This window comes from Tyto alba, unplaced genomic scaffold, assembly GCF_018691265.1.
Source record: "Tyto alba isolate M040663 unplaced genomic scaffold, T.alba_DEE_v4.0 Super-Scaffold_45, whole genome shotgun sequence".
NCBI classification, from domain to species: domain Eukaryota; kingdom Metazoa; phylum Chordata; class Aves; order Strigiformes; family Tytonidae; genus Tyto; species Tyto alba.
In genome coordinates, this window is record NW_024881321.1 from 1,379,027 (window position 1) to 1,396,954 (window position 17,928).

Here is a 17,928-nt window from a genome sequence, read left to right on the forward strand (position 1 = left end):
AGCTTATATTTTGGTTTCAGACCCTTTCTCCAGCAGTTTGTTTACTTCAAAGCCTTTCTCTTACAAAATAGAGGTACAGTCTTTTTACTACTTTAGAGATTGCGAGTCCACTCCATGATTGGCCATTTTAGGTGGATGAACTTTGAAAACCTTGAGAAAGGAAGGTAAGGAATTTTTAATACTGCCTATTTTAGGATCCTTCCTTTAAGGTTGACCGAAGCATTAATTTTCATTCAATAACAATAGTGTTTAGAATATTTCAGTTAAGGATCATCAGGTTTAGAACACCTTGTCTGAGCTGAGTTTCTAGTGCCTTATTTAAGGAGAAAGTCAATTCAGCTTGGCTCCCTGGGGCACAAGTGGATTCTGAAGGTAGGAAATTAAATAAATAGAAACTGGGGAGCTTAGAAGTGACTGCTGGTTATTTTATACCAGAAAAGAAGAGGTAAATGTTTAGAAACCACAAAACTGCATGAGTACAAAGTTAGGCTGATGGACTTGGGCACAGAGGAAAAAGGAAATAGAAAAGTTGTTGAATATACAGCGTCCATTCTGATAATTTTCACTCATTTTGAGGATCAGGAAAACCAACTTTATTTTCATTAACACTTTCACATACCGTTTATCAGATAAAAGGTAGAGAAGGACTTTGCTGCTCTCCTCAAAAGGCTGATATAACTGAAGTAATAGGAAGGGGAATGCCTGAATGTATAAATTTTCTTTTTGTTATTTTACTCTTGTTCCATATTTATACGTATTTTATCCATATGTATATATTCATGTAGTACAAAGACAGCTCTGTTTGTCATATGTGATAGAGCCTGTAGAGAATTATTTGTGCAGAAGATAGCAGAGTCTGTGAAATAAAATGTAGTATATGAACATTACCTCCTTCTCTCAGGCCCGCAGAATATTTTCAAAGGCGTTTTGAAGCCCAACAGTACAAGATTAAAGTAGAAAAACAGCTGGTAAGTAAATACTGAAACATAGAGTAAAATCTGCAAAAGAAACTGAATGAAAATCCCAAAGATGAATTATCTTTCTAACAGCAAACTGTAACACTGACGGGTAGAAAGTTCTGATCCAGTGAATTCATTGATCTGCTCCTCAATGCTCATCTTGAGGTTTTATTTTCTAATACAAAACTGTAGCAATGTAAAATTCTACTCTAACTTTTTCCTCCAAAAATATACATTTGTCTTACTGCACTCTTCAGTGGGTCAGGGAGAGTGAATTGAATGAGCACTGCGGGAAAGGGTTCTAAATGAAAATTCCTTTGCTCTGGGATGTATTTGTACAACCATAGGGGCTGCGACCATCCTCTGCTGACCCATATCGTGAGCAAATACAGCAGCAGAAAATAGAGGAACAACATCTCAGAAACCATCAGCAGGACATATCTAGAAAGAATGAAATGAAAGAACAGGTAAATGAAATATCTTCCTTAGGTGCTTAAAGCTGTCTTCTTACACTCCTCAACAGTACAATTCCTTACGTAGGAATTGATTCTTTTCCATCTGACTACTAGGAAAATATAAGTTGTTTAATCTGGTTCTATCTTACATAAACAGGTGAAGACTTGCGCAGAAGTTGATGTCCATAGTTATTTCATGAACCATGGCATTGATTTTGATTTTACTTCTACTGAGATTAGAGGAGTTACATCACTGAACAAACTAATGTTGGAGAACAGTAGATCCTCACATGTACAAATCAGAGAAAGCAGTGATACGTGCATTATTTGTATATGTATATTAACTGTTCATAAGTCATACTATGACATTTAGAATGTGATACAATAGTATGTGATAAATACTACTTCTGTAGTACGTTATAACTTTTGGAGATTATTTTATACAGAAACAACATACTTTTCTGGTTTTGCTTTTGGGTGACAGAGGAAACAAACTGATACTTCTTTCTTACATGAACACATGTAAAAACATAATCTTTCTGTCTTTGATTTTTAAAAAATGACAGAATAAATATGAATATATTAACTTTTACATAATGGTCAGACTTTGAAATAAGAACATACTCATCATGTACAGAGACTGTTGCTGTTTAGTTACACAAAGTCTGTACTAAATATTCCAAAAAATGAAATTATATAGATTTGTCAATTTGTAACGTGGGCAAATTGGGACAGACTCTCATAGAGACAGTAACAGAGATGTCCTTAACGCAAAAATTATCTTTTAGCCAAATTTGAGGTTTTTGCTCCAAAGGATGGGAATATTGAAGCTTCTCCAAGAAAAGATTACCAGGTTTTGTTTTGTTTTGGGGAGCAGGTTGCAATAAAATGAATATAACATAATTTTTTGTCCTCCAGATTTCCAATCCTCTACTTCTAGATTTCAACCTTAGCCTCATTACTCAGATAGTCCTTAGGTTATGCTTGGAATTAGCTGCTCCTTTAGATATAATTCTACAGAAAAGCTAGCGTGAAACAGTCTGGAAAACTTCAAAAAAAGTTAAAGTCTGGAAGAGCGATAACTCCAGAATGTCCCCTAATAGGAAGGGTCAAGTAATCTTTAAAATTGGCAGTAAAGGACACTGATGCCTTTTTCTCATATATGCACAGCTTGATATCCATAGAATATTTTGTTTAGCTAGTGTTACTTCTGTATGTATTTCTAATACATAGGTATTCTACCTTACTGTTCTTTACTAGGAGTACCTGAAACAATTACAGAAAATTCGGGAAGAATACCACAGCGATATGAAGGAATTCAGAGTTAGAGCAGGAGTACTCCAGGTAACAAAGCTCAAACATACACACAGTCATAGTTCCTTTTTTTTTTTTTTTTTTTAAGCTAGTACATTTAATAAGTAATGGAAAATAACATTTTGTAAAAACGTTCCCTAGGAGACTCAAAAAATACAAGATAAAACCTATCTTGTGAGGCAAGGGAAAGCTGAGGACCAGGCTGAAACCAAGGATACAGCTACAGCAGGAGAAGAGTCACTTCAGGTAGCAGAACCATCTCCTAGTCTAAAGAGAACTTTTCATGCAAGTCCCACATGGTCTTTGATTCACTGTCTGTGACAAATGTGACAAACAGTAAAGCTTATATCTCACCTGATGCTTGCACCATATATGCAAGTCTCCCTAGGTTCCCTTCAGAAATCGTCTGGGAAGCGTCTTTGGCAGAATCCTGACTTGTTTCGTTAATCATTTTTCATCTGTAAATATTAGGATGTATTCTTACTTAATTTCTTTTTGTGGTATGTTGAGTGAAGTAAAGAAGAAGCCACTCACAGTGCGAATCTTTATGAGAATTCTGTGCAGAAGATACAGCAATTCATGACAGCTCAGAGTAGCACTGTGTGGGAAATTCGAATCCAGTTTTATGTAGAGTCCTTACTTAAACAAAAATCTGGGAGAAGCGTGAGGAAGAGGCAGAGCCAGAGATTTTCAGCTACAGTACTGATTCACTTCATTCTCATCAGATACTACCAGAGCAGCTACTGGAATGGAGTTCCAGAATTCTCCCATTTTTACTTTGCAATATTGGCATTGTGAACACCAGATGAGGTTTCCAGACCACATGGAGTTCAGCAGCAAGAAATCCATTTTTCTTCAGGTTAAATGAATGTAAGCCTTAATTTATGAAAGGGAATCTCAGTGTACAAATTCCCAGTCTGTTCGGAAGGGAAAACAGCTCTGGTCTAGCTACTAAGATTCTTCAGTCAGGATTTGCCTCGTGTGGTGTAGGGCTTCCTGCACTGCTCAGCAGCAAGGGGCAGACTTCCACATAAACTGGTGACAGACATTGCTACCCTATTGCAGCTTGAATTTGGGCTGAATCTACCAATATTAGTAGGATCCTCTTCAGTGATTTTCACGGATCCTGAATCTGGCTTTTACTGAAATGAAGTCACATGTCACTTGACAGGATCAAGTAGGCTGTAGGCAGCCAGAGCCACGAGAGGACAGAAATTATATTCCCAGTGATTTAATGGGAAATACATAATGAAAAAGAAACACTACATTTTGTACCTGCTCGATGACACCTTAGCTCATGGGCACTTAATAATCTGGAGAAACTGCACAGATATTTTAAAAAAGTAAAATCTGTGAATTGTTGTGGTTTCACCTGAGGTTGAGGACGTGCCCTAACTGGAGCAGATCACTGAAGGATCTGCATACAACTCTTTACTTTGCTTTTATCTGAGAGGTCCTAACATAGGAATATGAAAAGGAGTAATTAAATATGTTTTAGGTGCTACCAGAAAACAAGATGCTATGAAACATGGCTATACTTATTACAGGCATAGGTTTCCATTATAATCTTGATTTTCATCACTTCAGCCTGAGTCATCTTGCGTATGATCATAAAAAATAAAAGATGTAGTATTTATTTCTTGACACAGTACTGTATCCTCCAAACATAGTTTTTTTGAAAAATCAGAGGTTTGCACTTTATGCAAGGTTTCCTATTTTTCTTTTTGCCAGGTAAGCCGGAATTGTAATGTCTTTTTGTATTAGAGTCAAAATAAGGCAACAAATGGCATATCGGTAGAAATATATATACTAGGAGTTCAGTGACTACTTTTAGTACTTACACAAGTTTTTTTTTACAGGGTAGTCACATATTCTGGTTCCAAATAATGTATTTTAAAGTTGGGGGGTTTTGCTCCTTCCAGGACATGGAAGAAAACTTTAAACAAGTCAGACTCCAGGATGGGCAAGACCAAAACATCCTAGAAAGGAAACATAACAGAAAGGTATCCGTCCTTATTGCTGTTTTTGTGGGGTGTTTTGGGGTTTTTTTTTTGGTTGTTGTTTTGGGGTTTTTTTACATTTTCTTCTTATGTCTGTACAGTTCAGATGACTGTTATCACCCTAGCTCTGGAAATCAAGTTACTTGAGTCAATTAAGAGTGATGGTCTTCTGACTGTTAGAAGTTTCTATGAGAAGATACAATCACTAAGAAAATAAATGACCTTCTCTAAAATAATTTGAGGGAGGCTCCCTTCAGATATTCCCAGATAGTAATCAATCCCCACCTGCTCAGCTTTATATCAAACTGCATTAGTAGTGTATGGGAACTCGTGTTTACTCAGAGTTTAAGTGAAGTCAAATCAGGCTGCTAATTTCTTACCGTTTTGTTATAAAACGTTCTCTATAGTGCTTTTTAAATTGTGGGAGGGGATGGAAGTTGAATGGAAATGCATGTAAGATACCAGGAAGGTTTCGGAGCATACGATCACTGCGAAGTGCACTAAAGGTGTTGTGTGAAATATTCCATGGGAGCAGTACAGTATCCAAATTTTAATTCTGATTGAGAACCAGCTGTATGCCAGCTCTGTATTGCAAGGATTTGAATTAAATGATTATCGAAGACACCTTTCCTTAAAATAAAAAGTGGATGCAATCGTTTGAATATATCCATAAACTATATTTAGAGAAGTCTCTTTTTGTCCAATTTATTCCACTTTGATCTTGTCAAATAGAAGAAAAATATTGTTCAGTATAAGCTACTAAGCTTGTAGTTCCATATAAACTGTGTACATTTAATGAAATGTTTTTATTTAATAAAATAAATTAATGAAGTGTGTGAATTCTCTTTAGGGAGGAGTAAAGTTTGAAATTAATCTAGATTTATGTGCTCCTGAGGAAGACAGAATTCAAGAAGCAGAGGTACGATGTTCTAGTTATATTTAAAGCATTTAAAGTAGTAATCTGAAACCATGACACGATCTAAGGCTTCTTTCCATTATCATCAACCTCTACCTTTGTTACAATGAAGATTTCTATTGAGGATTTGTTGACATATTGCATATAGCTGACCTTATTCAAGAGGATAATTGCTCAGAGGAATATCGGATGCTATCGGGGTCAGTCTTTCACATGGTAAAAGATGAAAGAGTGGAGATACTCAAATTGCCTAAACTGGGCTTGAGGGGAAGAACTCATCTCAAAATTGAGTTAGTTTGCAAATGCCAAATTTGATTTGTAAATCGTTTTGGTACGTTTCTGTTTCTTTTCACTAGTATTGTATCACCAAGCAAGAATAATACCGTGATGAACCAGCTGTTACTTAGAAAACGTGGAAGTGAGGCTACAGACAACGTTACGTGATATCATTTATTGAAATGACAGCTGTGGCTGATCAACGTGTACTTGCTACCTATTAAGATTTTTATTAATATATTAGACTCGTTAAAAGTATTTGTAACAGCAACATGGAAGATATAACTTCTTTCTAGTATAGGTATTCTTAACTTATAGAGCACTATTTTGTCATTCTGTTGTTTCACATTCTGCAGAGCCCTGTGAAGCTCTCTGATACACAAATCACAATGTGACTTTTGAATACAGCTGCTCCACTTTCTGTTACCCAGCTTTCCTGTACATACATGAGAATGGCTGGCAAACACAGTAAAATGGGAAGTGATTAGTTATTGTCCCGTATTTGTTTTCTCTTCCCAGAGTAACCTATTGTTTTTTCAGGTACTAGACAAACTCACTGAGACTTTAACCTTTATGGATGCTGAGAATGTTAAGGAGAAACTGGTGGAAGTTCATGAAGATCGTAGGGACAGAGCTTTGGAAGAACTATCTGGATACCAACCAGGTATTTCTTGGGGAAAAGCCGTGCTGAATATTAATCCTGAAAATTCGATAGAAGTTAGGTAAATGGGGTAACGCGAACGTATAGCAAGTTTATCTGATGAGCTCTCTCTTTATATCACATAACATTATAATCACACTGAAATCTACTTAAAATAAATGACATAACTTTGCCTCCTCTTTTTCTTCCCCTCAGAGTCCAGTGACGCAGATAATACAAAAGAAAACAGAAAACACTGGCAGGCTGGAGCCCCTCAGACGCTACTGAATTTTCTAGCTGATGCTGCTGTCACATCTGTATGCCCTACTATGGCTGAAAATGAACCTGGTGAGAAAGTTCTGTTTTTCAATGAAAGTAGGGAGCGGTTAGAATTCAGCCAGACTACTTACAGACCTTTGTCAGAACAATTCTGTCCCAGAATGTTCCCGTGATCTGGCAGACTGTTGATCGCAGGGCTTCGTAATGACTGAGGCCAGTGGATGTGTTAAACCAGAGAATGCAGTTGTCATTTTCCCCTCGGTCACGTTTGGCTGCACATACCTATTAAGAGGGCTGCATTTTCTCAGTCACTCTGTGGCCTGGGTAACAGCAGCACCGCCATTCCCACGCAGCCAGCTATCTCCAGGGCCTGGCTGCTGCCAGCAAGGAGCTCTTCCAGCCTTCCAGCACGTGCCTAACACCCCAGACACACAGAAATAACCTGCAGAATTTGTATGGGCGGCGAAGACAAAGCAGAATATTATTAATATGCCACTTCTTGTTCAGTCTGCTTTAGATGAAAGAGCGTAGGGTGCAAAAGAAGCAGGAAGGTTATCTGGAGCTTTTTCAGCCCCAAGAAGCCAACAAGTTTGAGAGCAAGGACTGCTCAGTGAAGCTGTACCTGTGTATTCCAGGCTTAATAAGCAGTTACTTGAGCATTAAAACTGGTGTTAGAAACTTCTAGTGACAGATAGTCCAAGTGATTTTTTCTCTACAGTATCAGTCAGATCAAATACTTATAAAGAATTCAGGACAATTCCACAAAGGGAAAAAAAAAAAGAGGTTCCCGCATTACCCAATAGGAAGAAATCCATGTCAAGAGTAGAAAGTCTGAACCTGACAAAATACAGTTGTGCTTTAATGAGCTGAGAAGCTTGCTGTTCTCCAGCTGCCCGAGTTGCTCTGCCTGAAGACACCCCGGCAAGCAGGACGCGGTGGAAGCACACACCACCAGCACCACTCCGGAACGTCTTGGCAGCAGCAGAGCTGTCTAACGAGTCCTTCATCCGTCTTGAAGAAGCAGCAGGTATGATGTTTGTTACTGTCAATTCTGCAAGTTTTTCTTGAGTGTGCTATTTCTTCTACCACTGGCAGAGGGTCTGTGCTTGAGAACCCCCGTTTCGAAGCAGTTGGCAAACCAGAAGAAGAGGGGCAGGCTGTCCCAGCAGCCAGGGCTCTGGCCTGCAGCAGGGAAGGGCCTCTTTCAGGACATTCCTGTTTTCAGTATCAGGGAAAAGGGCAAGACCGACTTACTGGCTGTTACTTTCATGTAGAATTCTTTCATTTGCTCGATTAGACAGAGGTGAGCTGCTACTGCCAGCCAGCTGGCAGGTACCTCAAACCTGGATCCAGCCCCTGCGACTGTTGAAGGACCCTGTAAAAAGCATTTATACCAATACATGCATTTCTGTAGAAGAGCTGCAAATTGTAATACACGGCGACTTAAAACGCCAGTGGTGACTTTGCAGCGTGGCCCATGCTGGTACAGCTGACTCTGGAATTGGTTCGAACTCGTTCAGACCGCAGCACACTTCCCTAAAGTAACAGGTTCTTTTAAAAATGACATTTACGCTGCGTCGAAGTTGTTAGGTAAAAAGCCAGAGTATTTTCCACAGGAAGATGCTGTAAATGAAACCGGACATTGTGGTTTTATGCACAATTGCCAATCTACTGAACATATAATTGGATGACAGGACTTTTAAGACAGCTAAATTGTACGTGCCAAGTTTCAGCAATTTTAGTGGATCGTGAGAAATAGCTTTCATTTGCAACTGTGCAGTCAGCACGCTCCTGCTAACTGTGCTTCACATGCTTGTTTTCTCACAGCTTAACGAGCTCGTTTAAAACTGCCCCATCCTGAAGGCTAAACCAGCTAAATGTACCAGCTAAATTCCTCTCCTAAGACTAGCTTTATTAAAAAAAAACCAAACAAATTAAATTCAAACCACTTCTCACTAATGTCAGCAGTTCATCGGGCTAAAGCAAGAATAAGTCACACAGGTATTGTAACTGCTGTCGCTTTTATCAGCTACATTTATTAAAATACAGTAGGCACTCAATACCCAGTCCTGCCCTGCTACTCCAGCTGACATTGTGGAGTACAGCGTTGGCTCCCGTGCAGAATTTAGTCTTTACACTAAAACGACTCTCAGCATCGTTCTCCCACCTTCAGGCTAGGGAAAGGGAGCACTTTTAAGTAACCAGAGCTACATCCAGATAGTAATTTTCTGTCCTTCCCAAACAGTACTCCCCTAAGCTTTCCACTGAAAACGCAGAGCCTCGTCTTGGGAGCTTAAACCTACTAACATCAGATCGCCTTTCCTTCTTAACTTTATAGTCCTTTGGTTATGGTCTGCAAACCCACCAGATTCCCCTGAGCAGAAGTTACAAACCGCCGACTGAAGCGTGTGATCGAGAACAACAGAAGCGTGGTATTTGCAGTGTCGTAATCTGCGCAACAACAAAAAATTCAAGCATTTACTTATTGGCTATTACTTCACATACACTTTTACAGTTAGCTAATACACAAACAAAGGAACATTTCTCTTCCACTCCAGAAGGGAGATTAACTGTGTTGCCCCCAAAAGAAAACAAGGACGAGGATTCAGAGACAGACGCTGCTGCTGCTGCTGGAGGCAGACCTGAGCTGAGGTCAGAAGGTGAAGACATGTAAGTCAAGCACATCAGAGAAATCCCTACAGCTGAACAGTTTCATGAAATGGCAGGTTACATTGCCTACAGCTTTTAAATTCATAAATGAAGAAACCTTCCTTGTCTTGCGGAGTCTGCTAATTCAACTTGTGCCGTTTCACGTGCCGTACGCCAGCGCTGTCATTAGAACTGTTATGCAGAGTATTAACAGGGCTTTGAAGCTCCTGTTCTCTTGCCTTATAAATACAGGCAAACAATCTCACAGAGGAACAGTTCACATTATGTGTGTTGCTTGACACTCTTTATAAAGTGTTTAAAAAAATCTCAAAGACCTTGAAAGGAGAAAGGCTTGTAACAAAGATATATTTAATTAATATAATTACCTTGCTTTGCTTTACAGACATTTTGAAGATTCTGAAGATGAACTCAGACACGAGTTAGAGGAATCATTGGAAAAAGTGGCAATTTCTCCAGCAGATAGAACCACAGAGTCTCCCATCAGGTCAAACAGATGAAGATGAATTAACCTCACAAACTACTCGGAAAATCTGATGCTGATTTAGAAGATAACCGTGGGTCACTCAGTATTGATACCCACAATGAAAAAGGCGAGCAGGAAGCAAGAGCTACCTAAACCACCAGCACAGCTACTCTTTCAAAGCTTTAACTTGCTTGAAATTTCAGTCACATCAGTAACAAAACTTAAGGATAGCTGACATAATAATGCCAAGTAAATCAACTGCTTTTCAACAGTGCTAAATGCTAATTAAAATTAGAAGGTTGTTACTATTTTGTTTAAAAGGCAAAAAAATCAGGCTACTCTTCAGATGTCTAAATATTGAAAAATCCTCACCCAGACTGAAATGCTCTTTCATCTTTATTATTCTAACTACCTGGGACATCTCTGACAGCACTTGCTTGAGCAAATTTCTGACTGCATACCCTCTTTAACCATTTTTGTATCACGTAATAAAGCCTCCTAGTCAGTATATTTCACTTCCCTTGCTCAAACAGCTCCTTGTTTTAAGAAGCTCTCCCAACTTTTCACAATCTCTGTGTACTGCCAGTAGAGCTTTACAATCCGTAGTTTCATTCACACAGTACTGACCCCACCGCGTATCACCACCTGCTCAGCAGGTTTAGTACCAGCAGTAAAAGGGCTCATTAGCACCATGAGAATTGCGCAGTTCCTAATTCTTAGTAAAATATGGGAGAGTAGGTTCTTCCAACCGTATTTTTTCATATACAAAATTTCATATAATCCAGGAGAAGTTTAAACAGAGGGAAAACCACATTTTAAAGTTCGATTTCAGTAGCTTTTTGCACTTCGCTTAGTTTGCTAAAATATAAAATACTGCTTTGATGGCTCAGAAAAGGACTGTTTTTCCATTTTTGATACAAAAGCTGATGTCCAATTTTTGAACATTTTGTTCACAGTGTTCTCAGTTTTATAATAAGCAGTAGTTTAGGGCTTTAATGTTCATGTTTGCATAGCATTTAATTACGCCCTCTCATCTAGACGCTTCTATTCCCCAAGAACAAAAACTTTTCAATAGGGCTGGAAAAATACCATTAAGTTGTCATACTGTGAAAAGGCGTGAAGAAATAGCTAATATGAGGATCATAGACAAGTGCAATTATTACACTTACTAAAAAGCAAGCCAGCAAAACCACCATATGATTAAGTTAAAAGAATCGCTGTAGGTAATGAAATCTCCAGAACCACAATTAAAATCTCATATAATCGAATTTTGCCACACAACAGGGGACAGCAAACTGAAAATGTGCTACAGATTCTGGAAAAAAAAAATCTGGGTACAAAAGCTATCAAACAGAAGTGTTGAATTTAAAAACTGTGACTGAGTGAAGAGCCATGAAATGAGTGGAAACTGGAAGTACTCAATATTCCAGATGCAGTTCTGTTGCCAAGGAAGCATGAGGGTTCTGTGAATCCAGCGGGTTTTGCAGTGCACTGTACTGCCATGTAGTCAACACAGAAAATTTTCAGGAGCAGTTCTTTCCCAAGAAAAAAATCTCTATTACATAAAGCAGATACCCTGACAGAAAGAAAAAAAAAATCTCTTTACTGAATGGAACCAAGGGATTATAGATTAGATATATTTACAGGTGACACATTGTCAACTATCAAAAGTTAATTTTATTCGTATAAGTTTTTATTCATATACATTTATTTAAATAATGGCTCCACAGATAACAGGAATGTCTCTTCAAAATGCTGGTCAGAAAACCTGAGCACAGAGCGACGAGCATTTTCTCTGACCTCAAACCTTTTTGCAGGAGACAAAGAGAGGATATAAGCCATCGTGTCGGCGTAACTGTCCTCGTTTTCTGCTAGGAAGCCTGTAATACGTCCTTCGTTGGGTACCACTATGTCTAATTTGGGGCCTCCAGAATTGTGAGCCAGGATAACTGTGCCAGCTGCCATACATTCAACTACTCCTGTAAAAGACACAAAACATGCTGATATGAATGTGCACTCACGTACTTTGGCTTCCCACGAGGCACTGGAAAGTTAAGACCACAGAACAGTTCACCCAGAATTCGAAGTGCCTATAGAATGCTCTTCTACATCAGTTTGAAAAATACAGAGTAAATGGGCTCATAAGGAAAATAAATTTCAGTTTTTCAGTCCTAAGGACTGAAACGATAGTTTAAGCACATAAAATTGAATATAATATCAGATATGATTGGCTAAGTTGTGGTTCTTGTAACATAACTGATTTACCTGAGATAAATTACACCACCACCGTATACTGTGGAAAAGAAGCTAGATTTTGAGCCAAAAGCAGAGATAAACATGGAAGGTAGCTCTGTGACAGTGCACTGCATAGTTCTGTTCTGCTCTGTGACAGAACGCTGCAACACTGGTTTTATGGTGTGGTGGCAGCTGCAGAAAACAAAAATTAGAGCTGAACATTATTCATTCTCTTATTCACACTGAAGATTTTTAACATTTACATACTGAGAGAAAAGATGACTATGCACATTTCAATCAGATGATATTCAGAAGTTCAGGATTTTGCAGATTAACAAATCTTTATAGCTTTTGACAACTCGACAAGACAAACTAGTCAAAACTGTTGTCACTACACCTGTATTTTTGATGGAAATGTTAATGCAAGGGGAATCTGATAGTAAGCTTTCCTCAGCCAAAAGCAGTGGGATAGAACTAGCATATAATGTATACATCAACTTCAATTCTCTTCTGTGGTTCCAGAACAGACCTCAGAAATCCCTTTAATTGCTGATTCTTTTCAGTCCTGATTTGATTTTTAAAAAGTTCCCCTAGCTCAAAAATTGCCAACTGTAAATAATGCTCCAAAGTTTTGGAACGTATTTTTTACAGGCAAAAAGCCACTGGAGATGAAGGTGAAATCATGCTCAAATTCAAAATCACAGTGTGATTGTACCACTCTAAATAAAAAATAAACTGGTTTGTGTTGGAAAAAAATGTGAGAAACTATTATATCCATTTTGCGGCATTTGCTTCTGGGAGACACTTCCGAGTAAATTTTTTTATACCAAGCTCCTACAAACTACTACTCCTGATAGTTACTTAACTTGCATTCTAATAAAGCCTGATGACATTAACTGCAGTTTAGTCACACTGTAGCCAAGTACGGCACCACCTGCTTGGCTGCCAGCTTATTCTGCTGGAGATTTAAGTCAGATGGGCGACCTCACATTCCCTTTCGAGGTCAGGACTCAACTAATCCCAATAAACGGAGCCCAGTACCTTAATTCTGCATGACAGCACGTCGCAAACCAGGTCCCAGCTCCTCTTTGGCATTCTGCTCTGTGCTGCAGCAACTGATTGAATGACTTAATTGCCTTAATGGGCTCCTAGTGCAGTGAGGCGACCCAGGCTACCTGGTGGCATCTGCACGGGGCTTACACCCGAGTCAGAATCTGCGGGAGACTCACACCTCTGAAACAGCAGCTAGAGCCCCCTGACATACACTAGAAACTTCAAACAGCAGGTGAAACACGATCAAAATTTGCACACATGGATGTCTACACGTGAACTGTGTCTAAGCTCTGCCCGCGGAGGGCACAATCTGAGGTGCTTACACAGAAGTACCTGCTGCTTTCTGAGGTTCCCCTGGGTACAGAGAGCACCTGTGTAAGGCTGGCAAACCTACCACGGGACCTTAGGGTGACGCCTGACCTTGCAGAGCGATAGCTGGGGGTCAGGCAGGGCACCTCGGGCAGCAGAGGCGGGACCAGCTGTCCATTTAGGTGCCTGGAGAATGCCCACATTTAACAGGCTGCGAAGGCCACAGCGCTTCAGCTTGCACGGCCGTAGCACCCAGGGGTTAGTCATCCGGCCTAGTCCCGTAGGCTCTACCTCGGCTAGAGTGCCTCTGTCGAGAAGGGCAGCTGGACACCCCCCCAGACACCTGCGTGGAGAAGCCTTAACCGAAGCCCTCCCCAGCTGTGACAAAGGGCCGAACACCGAGGAAAGATACTGACCGATCCCGAAGTGCTCGTTCCACATGGTGTGCAGGCCGATGGTGGCCTCGGCCAGGTGCCTCTTTAGCTCCTCGAAGGGAATGTTTATTCTGAACGTCACATCCTTACTAACGCCCAGCTCTTCGCAAAGACGTTTAAGGTTATTCACACGCTCTTCATCTTTCCGGTTACGACAGCCTCCAATCAAGATAAGCTTCAGTGACGGCTGCTGCCCCAGCCTCTTCTCTTTCAGCAATTTAGCAAAGGCTCTGATTTGTAAAGGATGATCTTTTTCAGGCCTGAACTGGCTGATGGAAACAATGGAATATTCAGTGGTGCTCTTTTCCTCTTCCAGTGGAATATCCAGGAAGGTCTGAACATCGCATGGTGGATACACAATGCTAGTGCAAGCCCCAGCTCTCCATAGGGAAAGGATGTGATTTAGCGTCCAAGAAGAGTTAACCATAATCACTTCACTGCAGGAACCGACCAATCCGTACAGGAAAGCAAAGAAGTAGTAGTAGACTAGCTTAAATTTGCTGAAAAGAGGACTGTTTGTGATGAAGGCTGCGTTGTTAAACCTGGTATCCTGATTCCGAACGACAGAAAGCATATCGGTGCTGATAGTGGGATAATGGACATAGCATCCAACCCGACAACCTCCTAAGTATTTAAAGAGGGGAAGCGTGAAGGCATAGCCCATGGAGTCAATGTAGATATCAGGAACACACTTTAGAAGAGCTTCCCAGCCGAGAAACACTGATCCTAAACTTTGTCCCAGCAAAGTGAAGTGAGGGTAGAGAGAAGCTTCCACAAGGTAGCGTTTTTCTAGAAATACAAACTTCACAGGATGAATTAATTTAATATTGAATCTCCTGAAAGCGCCTTCTACTATTTCTTCTCCCGTGGCATCTCTATCACCAGTGTAAACAACACATGTTACATTTCTGTACCTGTGAAAGTAGAGAAAAATAATTTCATACATTCTTCTCTGATTTTTTTAACACGAAACTAAAATATTCATTCAAAATTACTCAAAAAGTATATGAGAACAAATATCTGGCCTAGTTCTGAAATTAATTTAACTAAATTATAATTTTCCTTATACTTCCATTTTTTTCTGATCTGCAGAAAAACATACAGCTGAGAACTTGGGGAATATTTTTTTGAGTAAAACATAAGAGGAGCTCAGTATTGTTCTAGAGACTTGAGAACACCTTGCCCTACGTTAGGAGATGTCTGTCTAGTGCATAGCATGAGTAAAATGCAGAAGACTGCGCAAGCGTTAAATCCATTTTAGGTATTAACTTGGTTTGCCTCCTGCATCAAGAGGCAAGTATCAAGATTACCAGTTACCTGATGAGTTTACGCCTCTACAGAGTTCCACACCAGTAACAGAAAACTGATGAGGGTAGAGGGGCTTTCCCAAGGAGAGAAAAAAAAGAAGTGAGAGATGCCACTGCAGGAAAGATCAAAATCTGGGTAAAGGGATGAAGTGGAATGGTGCAATGAGGTAAAACTCAGATGTAAAAAAAAAAAAAAAAAAAAAAAAAAAAAAGCCCAGTAAATTAATGAAATTTATTTACACACAAATAATATAATCAGTAGCTGAGAATTAAATGTGGTATTTAATAAACGCATATGCTTACTTTTTCTGGAGTGTTCTTATAGCACACCACAAGACCCTCTCCCCTCCACCACCTGCATTGCAATAGGGGTGAAAAAAGGCAACCAGCAAGTGAGGCTTCCCATCTTTTCCTGCTGAGGCCAACTGTTTTTTCCTTTGTTGTATCCAGAGCCGTATTCCCCACAGTAGTATCACCAAGCAGACGCACAAAATTCCACTTAGAAATAATGCAGGGATTAACAATGAGCACAGCAATCTGAAACAAGTGAGAAATTTTAAAATATAAAATTGCTTTATAGTATGTATGAAATTGAGAGAGAAGGGCTTACAGGTAGAGCTACGGGGAATTCAACAATTTATTAATCTTAGAAATCATCAACATCTGTGTATCAACAGTCACAGAAAAAAAAGTCACTATTCCACATTGTTTAGCCAAAGCTTTTTTTCCTACTGTTACTTCACAATAATTTATCAGTTTATTCATGCCATGTATCTATAGCTATCTCCATGTGCTATATATGCCATAAAGGCTGTATGCCCTCAGCAATACGGCAAAGCCCAACTAGTGAAGCGACTTCTAAAGTTCTGTTCAGCCCAAGCTGAATTTGGCCTTAGCGTGAACTGCTCTGGTGCGGAGCTATCTGGGCCAGCCCACTGTGCACGGCCTAGAACCCGCGTTTTCCATTCCCCCCAGATCCGAAGAGCCGTGCCAGTTGCCCAGGGAAGCTCTGAGGGGTTTCTCCGTTTGGAGAGACCCGTTTGCTCAGACCCCTGAAGCACTCTCTGACAGGGGCACTGCCTTTGCTCACCACGGCCTCCCCGCACACAGCTCTCCCAACCCAGGAACGGGAAGTTTCTCACAGAAGCTTCTTCTCGGCCTACGGAGCTCCACAGGCACCGCAGCCTGGATTCGGGCTACGCCTTGCGACAAACACCGTTTACTCGACAGGGAAGCGGCTGCCCACAGCGAGCCACGCGTCACGACACGTCAGTTAAGAAAACACGTTCGCTTTCGGGATCGTGAAGCGAAAAAGCCCATCAGCCCAGCCGAGGCCGGCGGCAGGGCGGGAAGGTGCGGGGCAGGGACCCGTCCCACCTCGCCCTGCCCGGCGGCCTCCTCTCCTCAGGGCAGGGGGGGGGGTGGGCCGGGAGAGCGCGGTCGCGGCGTGGCAGGGGGCCATGGCGGCCGGGGCCTCCTTCCTCCCTCCCTCTCCGCTGCCAGGACGCGCCGCCCCCACACACGGCCCTCACCCTCCCCGCCCCGATACCTGATGAGCCCACACAGACACAACCCTCCCGCCACCATCTTGGACACCGCCGCGACGCCTCTCGGCCGGAAGGGGCGGCTCCCGGCTGGGCGGGGGCGGGACCAGCCGGGCATTGTCCCCGTCTCATTGGTTCCCGCGGAAGATAGACGGAGAGGAAGGGGAAAGGGGCGGGGTTGGGAGCGAGGCAGTGCCTGAGGGGGGGTGGGAGCGGCGCTGCCGCCTCCTCGTTTTCCTCCTCCTCCTCCTCCTCCTCCTCCTCCTCCTCCTCCTCCTCCTCCTCCTCCTCCTCCTCCTCCTCGGGTCTCCTCAGGGGACCGTTCCCCCTGCCCGTCCCTCAGGGCGGAGCCTGGTCCCGGGGCACCGCGGTCCCTGCCGCGAGGGGTGTCCGGTGTGCTGTGTGAGGAGGCAGGGGCGTGCCTGGGACGGGGGTTCTTCTCCTCCATCCGCCCCTTGCAAATGTCTCTGTAAATACAGGCCCCGCTCTTTGGCCAGACGAGGATGGTATGGGATGGCCTGTTTTACAGCCTTGCCTTAATCTCCTGCTTGTAAGTGCCCCCCGCTTTACAGAGAGGTTGCTGTCTGCTCCCTGCGGACGTGTGCGGGTTAGCTCTGTGAGTCTGAGGGCAGGATGTCCAAAACACCCAGTGCTTGGCGCCATCTCGGAAATGATCCCCGTGAACGTGCTCACTGGGGACGATTTCCACGGGAGGGTGCCCAGGCTGTCCCTGGCTAATATACTTTGTCTACTATTTTGTCTTGATTGGGGAGTATATGCACAGACCTGAGGATTAGTGTAGAGGTAAAACTGAACAGTGCTTTTTTTTTTTTTTCTTTTTTTCCCCATGCTACTAATGATGTGTCAGTAAACAGCAAGACTTTGTATTTCTAAAATGTCTTCCCTTGGGAAAATGTAAGAAACTCATCCTGCTCTCCCAGATGTGGGGAAGTGTTGAGTGAAAATATCAGACTGTAGATGAGGGCCCTAGGCAGAATGGGCCAAAACATTGATTTCCTGCCACATCCTTAGGTGCTTTTTTTTTTCCCCACCACGTTCTCCATTAAAAAAAAA

At 41.6% G+C, this 17,928-nt stretch overlaps 2 protein-coding genes across 3 annotated transcripts in view; one reads left to right on the plus strand and one right to left on the minus strand.

Moving 5' to 3' along the window:
• NEK5 (NIMA related kinase 5) overlaps positions 1–10,482 on the plus strand; it is a 29,258-nt gene extending 18,776 nt beyond the window's left edge. For both annotated transcript variants that reach the window (XM_033000251.2, XM_033000252.2), the window contains 10 exons: positions 902–968; positions 1,307–1,426; positions 2,675–2,758; positions 2,870–2,974; positions 4,651–4,731; positions 5,579–5,647; positions 6,461–6,584; positions 6,777–6,908; positions 7,729–7,866; positions 9,398–10,482. In XM_033000251.2, the coding sequence (XP_032856142.2) occupies positions 902–968; positions 1,307–1,426; positions 2,675–2,758; positions 2,870–2,974; positions 4,651–4,731; positions 5,579–5,647; positions 6,461–6,584; positions 6,777–6,908; positions 7,729–7,866; positions 9,398–9,513 (1,036 nt within the window). In that variant the 3' untranslated portion in view covers positions 9,514–10,482. The remainder of the gene's footprint in view (positions 1–901; positions 969–1,306; positions 1,427–2,674; positions 2,759–2,869; positions 2,975–4,650; positions 4,732–5,578; positions 5,648–6,460; positions 6,585–6,776; positions 6,909–7,728; positions 7,867–9,397) is intronic.
• Positions 10,483–11,629: 1,147 nt separating this feature from the next.
• ALG11 (ALG11 alpha-1,2-mannosyltransferase) lies at positions 11,630–16,951 on the minus strand. The gene is made up of 4 exons (XM_042806008.1): positions 16,860–16,951; positions 15,614–15,847; positions 13,986–14,917; positions 11,630–11,951 (listed from the first exon to the last, which is right to left on the minus strand). The coding sequence occupies exons 1-4, from the start codon at positions 16,895–16,897 to the stop codon at positions 11,680–11,682; spliced, it is 1,476 nt and encodes a 491-aa protein (XP_042661942.1). The 5' UTR covers positions 16,898–16,951; the 3' UTR covers positions 11,630–11,679.
• Between the last annotated feature and the right edge of the window lie 977 nt (positions 16,952–17,928).

Bases quoted from the DNA above. Each gene is read 5' to 3' on its own strand.
- ALG11 (XM_042806008.1), bottom strand. From the start codon at position 16,897: ATGGTGGCGGGAGGGTTGTGTCTGTGTGGGCTCATCAG. The intron at 15,848-16,859 runs GTATCGGGGCGG...CACTTGTTTCAG, and splicing joins TGTCTGTGTGGGCTCATCAG to ATTGCTGTGCTCATTGTTAA. The intron at 11,952-13,985 runs GTCAGTATCTTT...TGTCTTTTACAG, and splicing joins GAACGAGCACTTCGGGATCG to GAGTAGTTGAATGTATGGCA.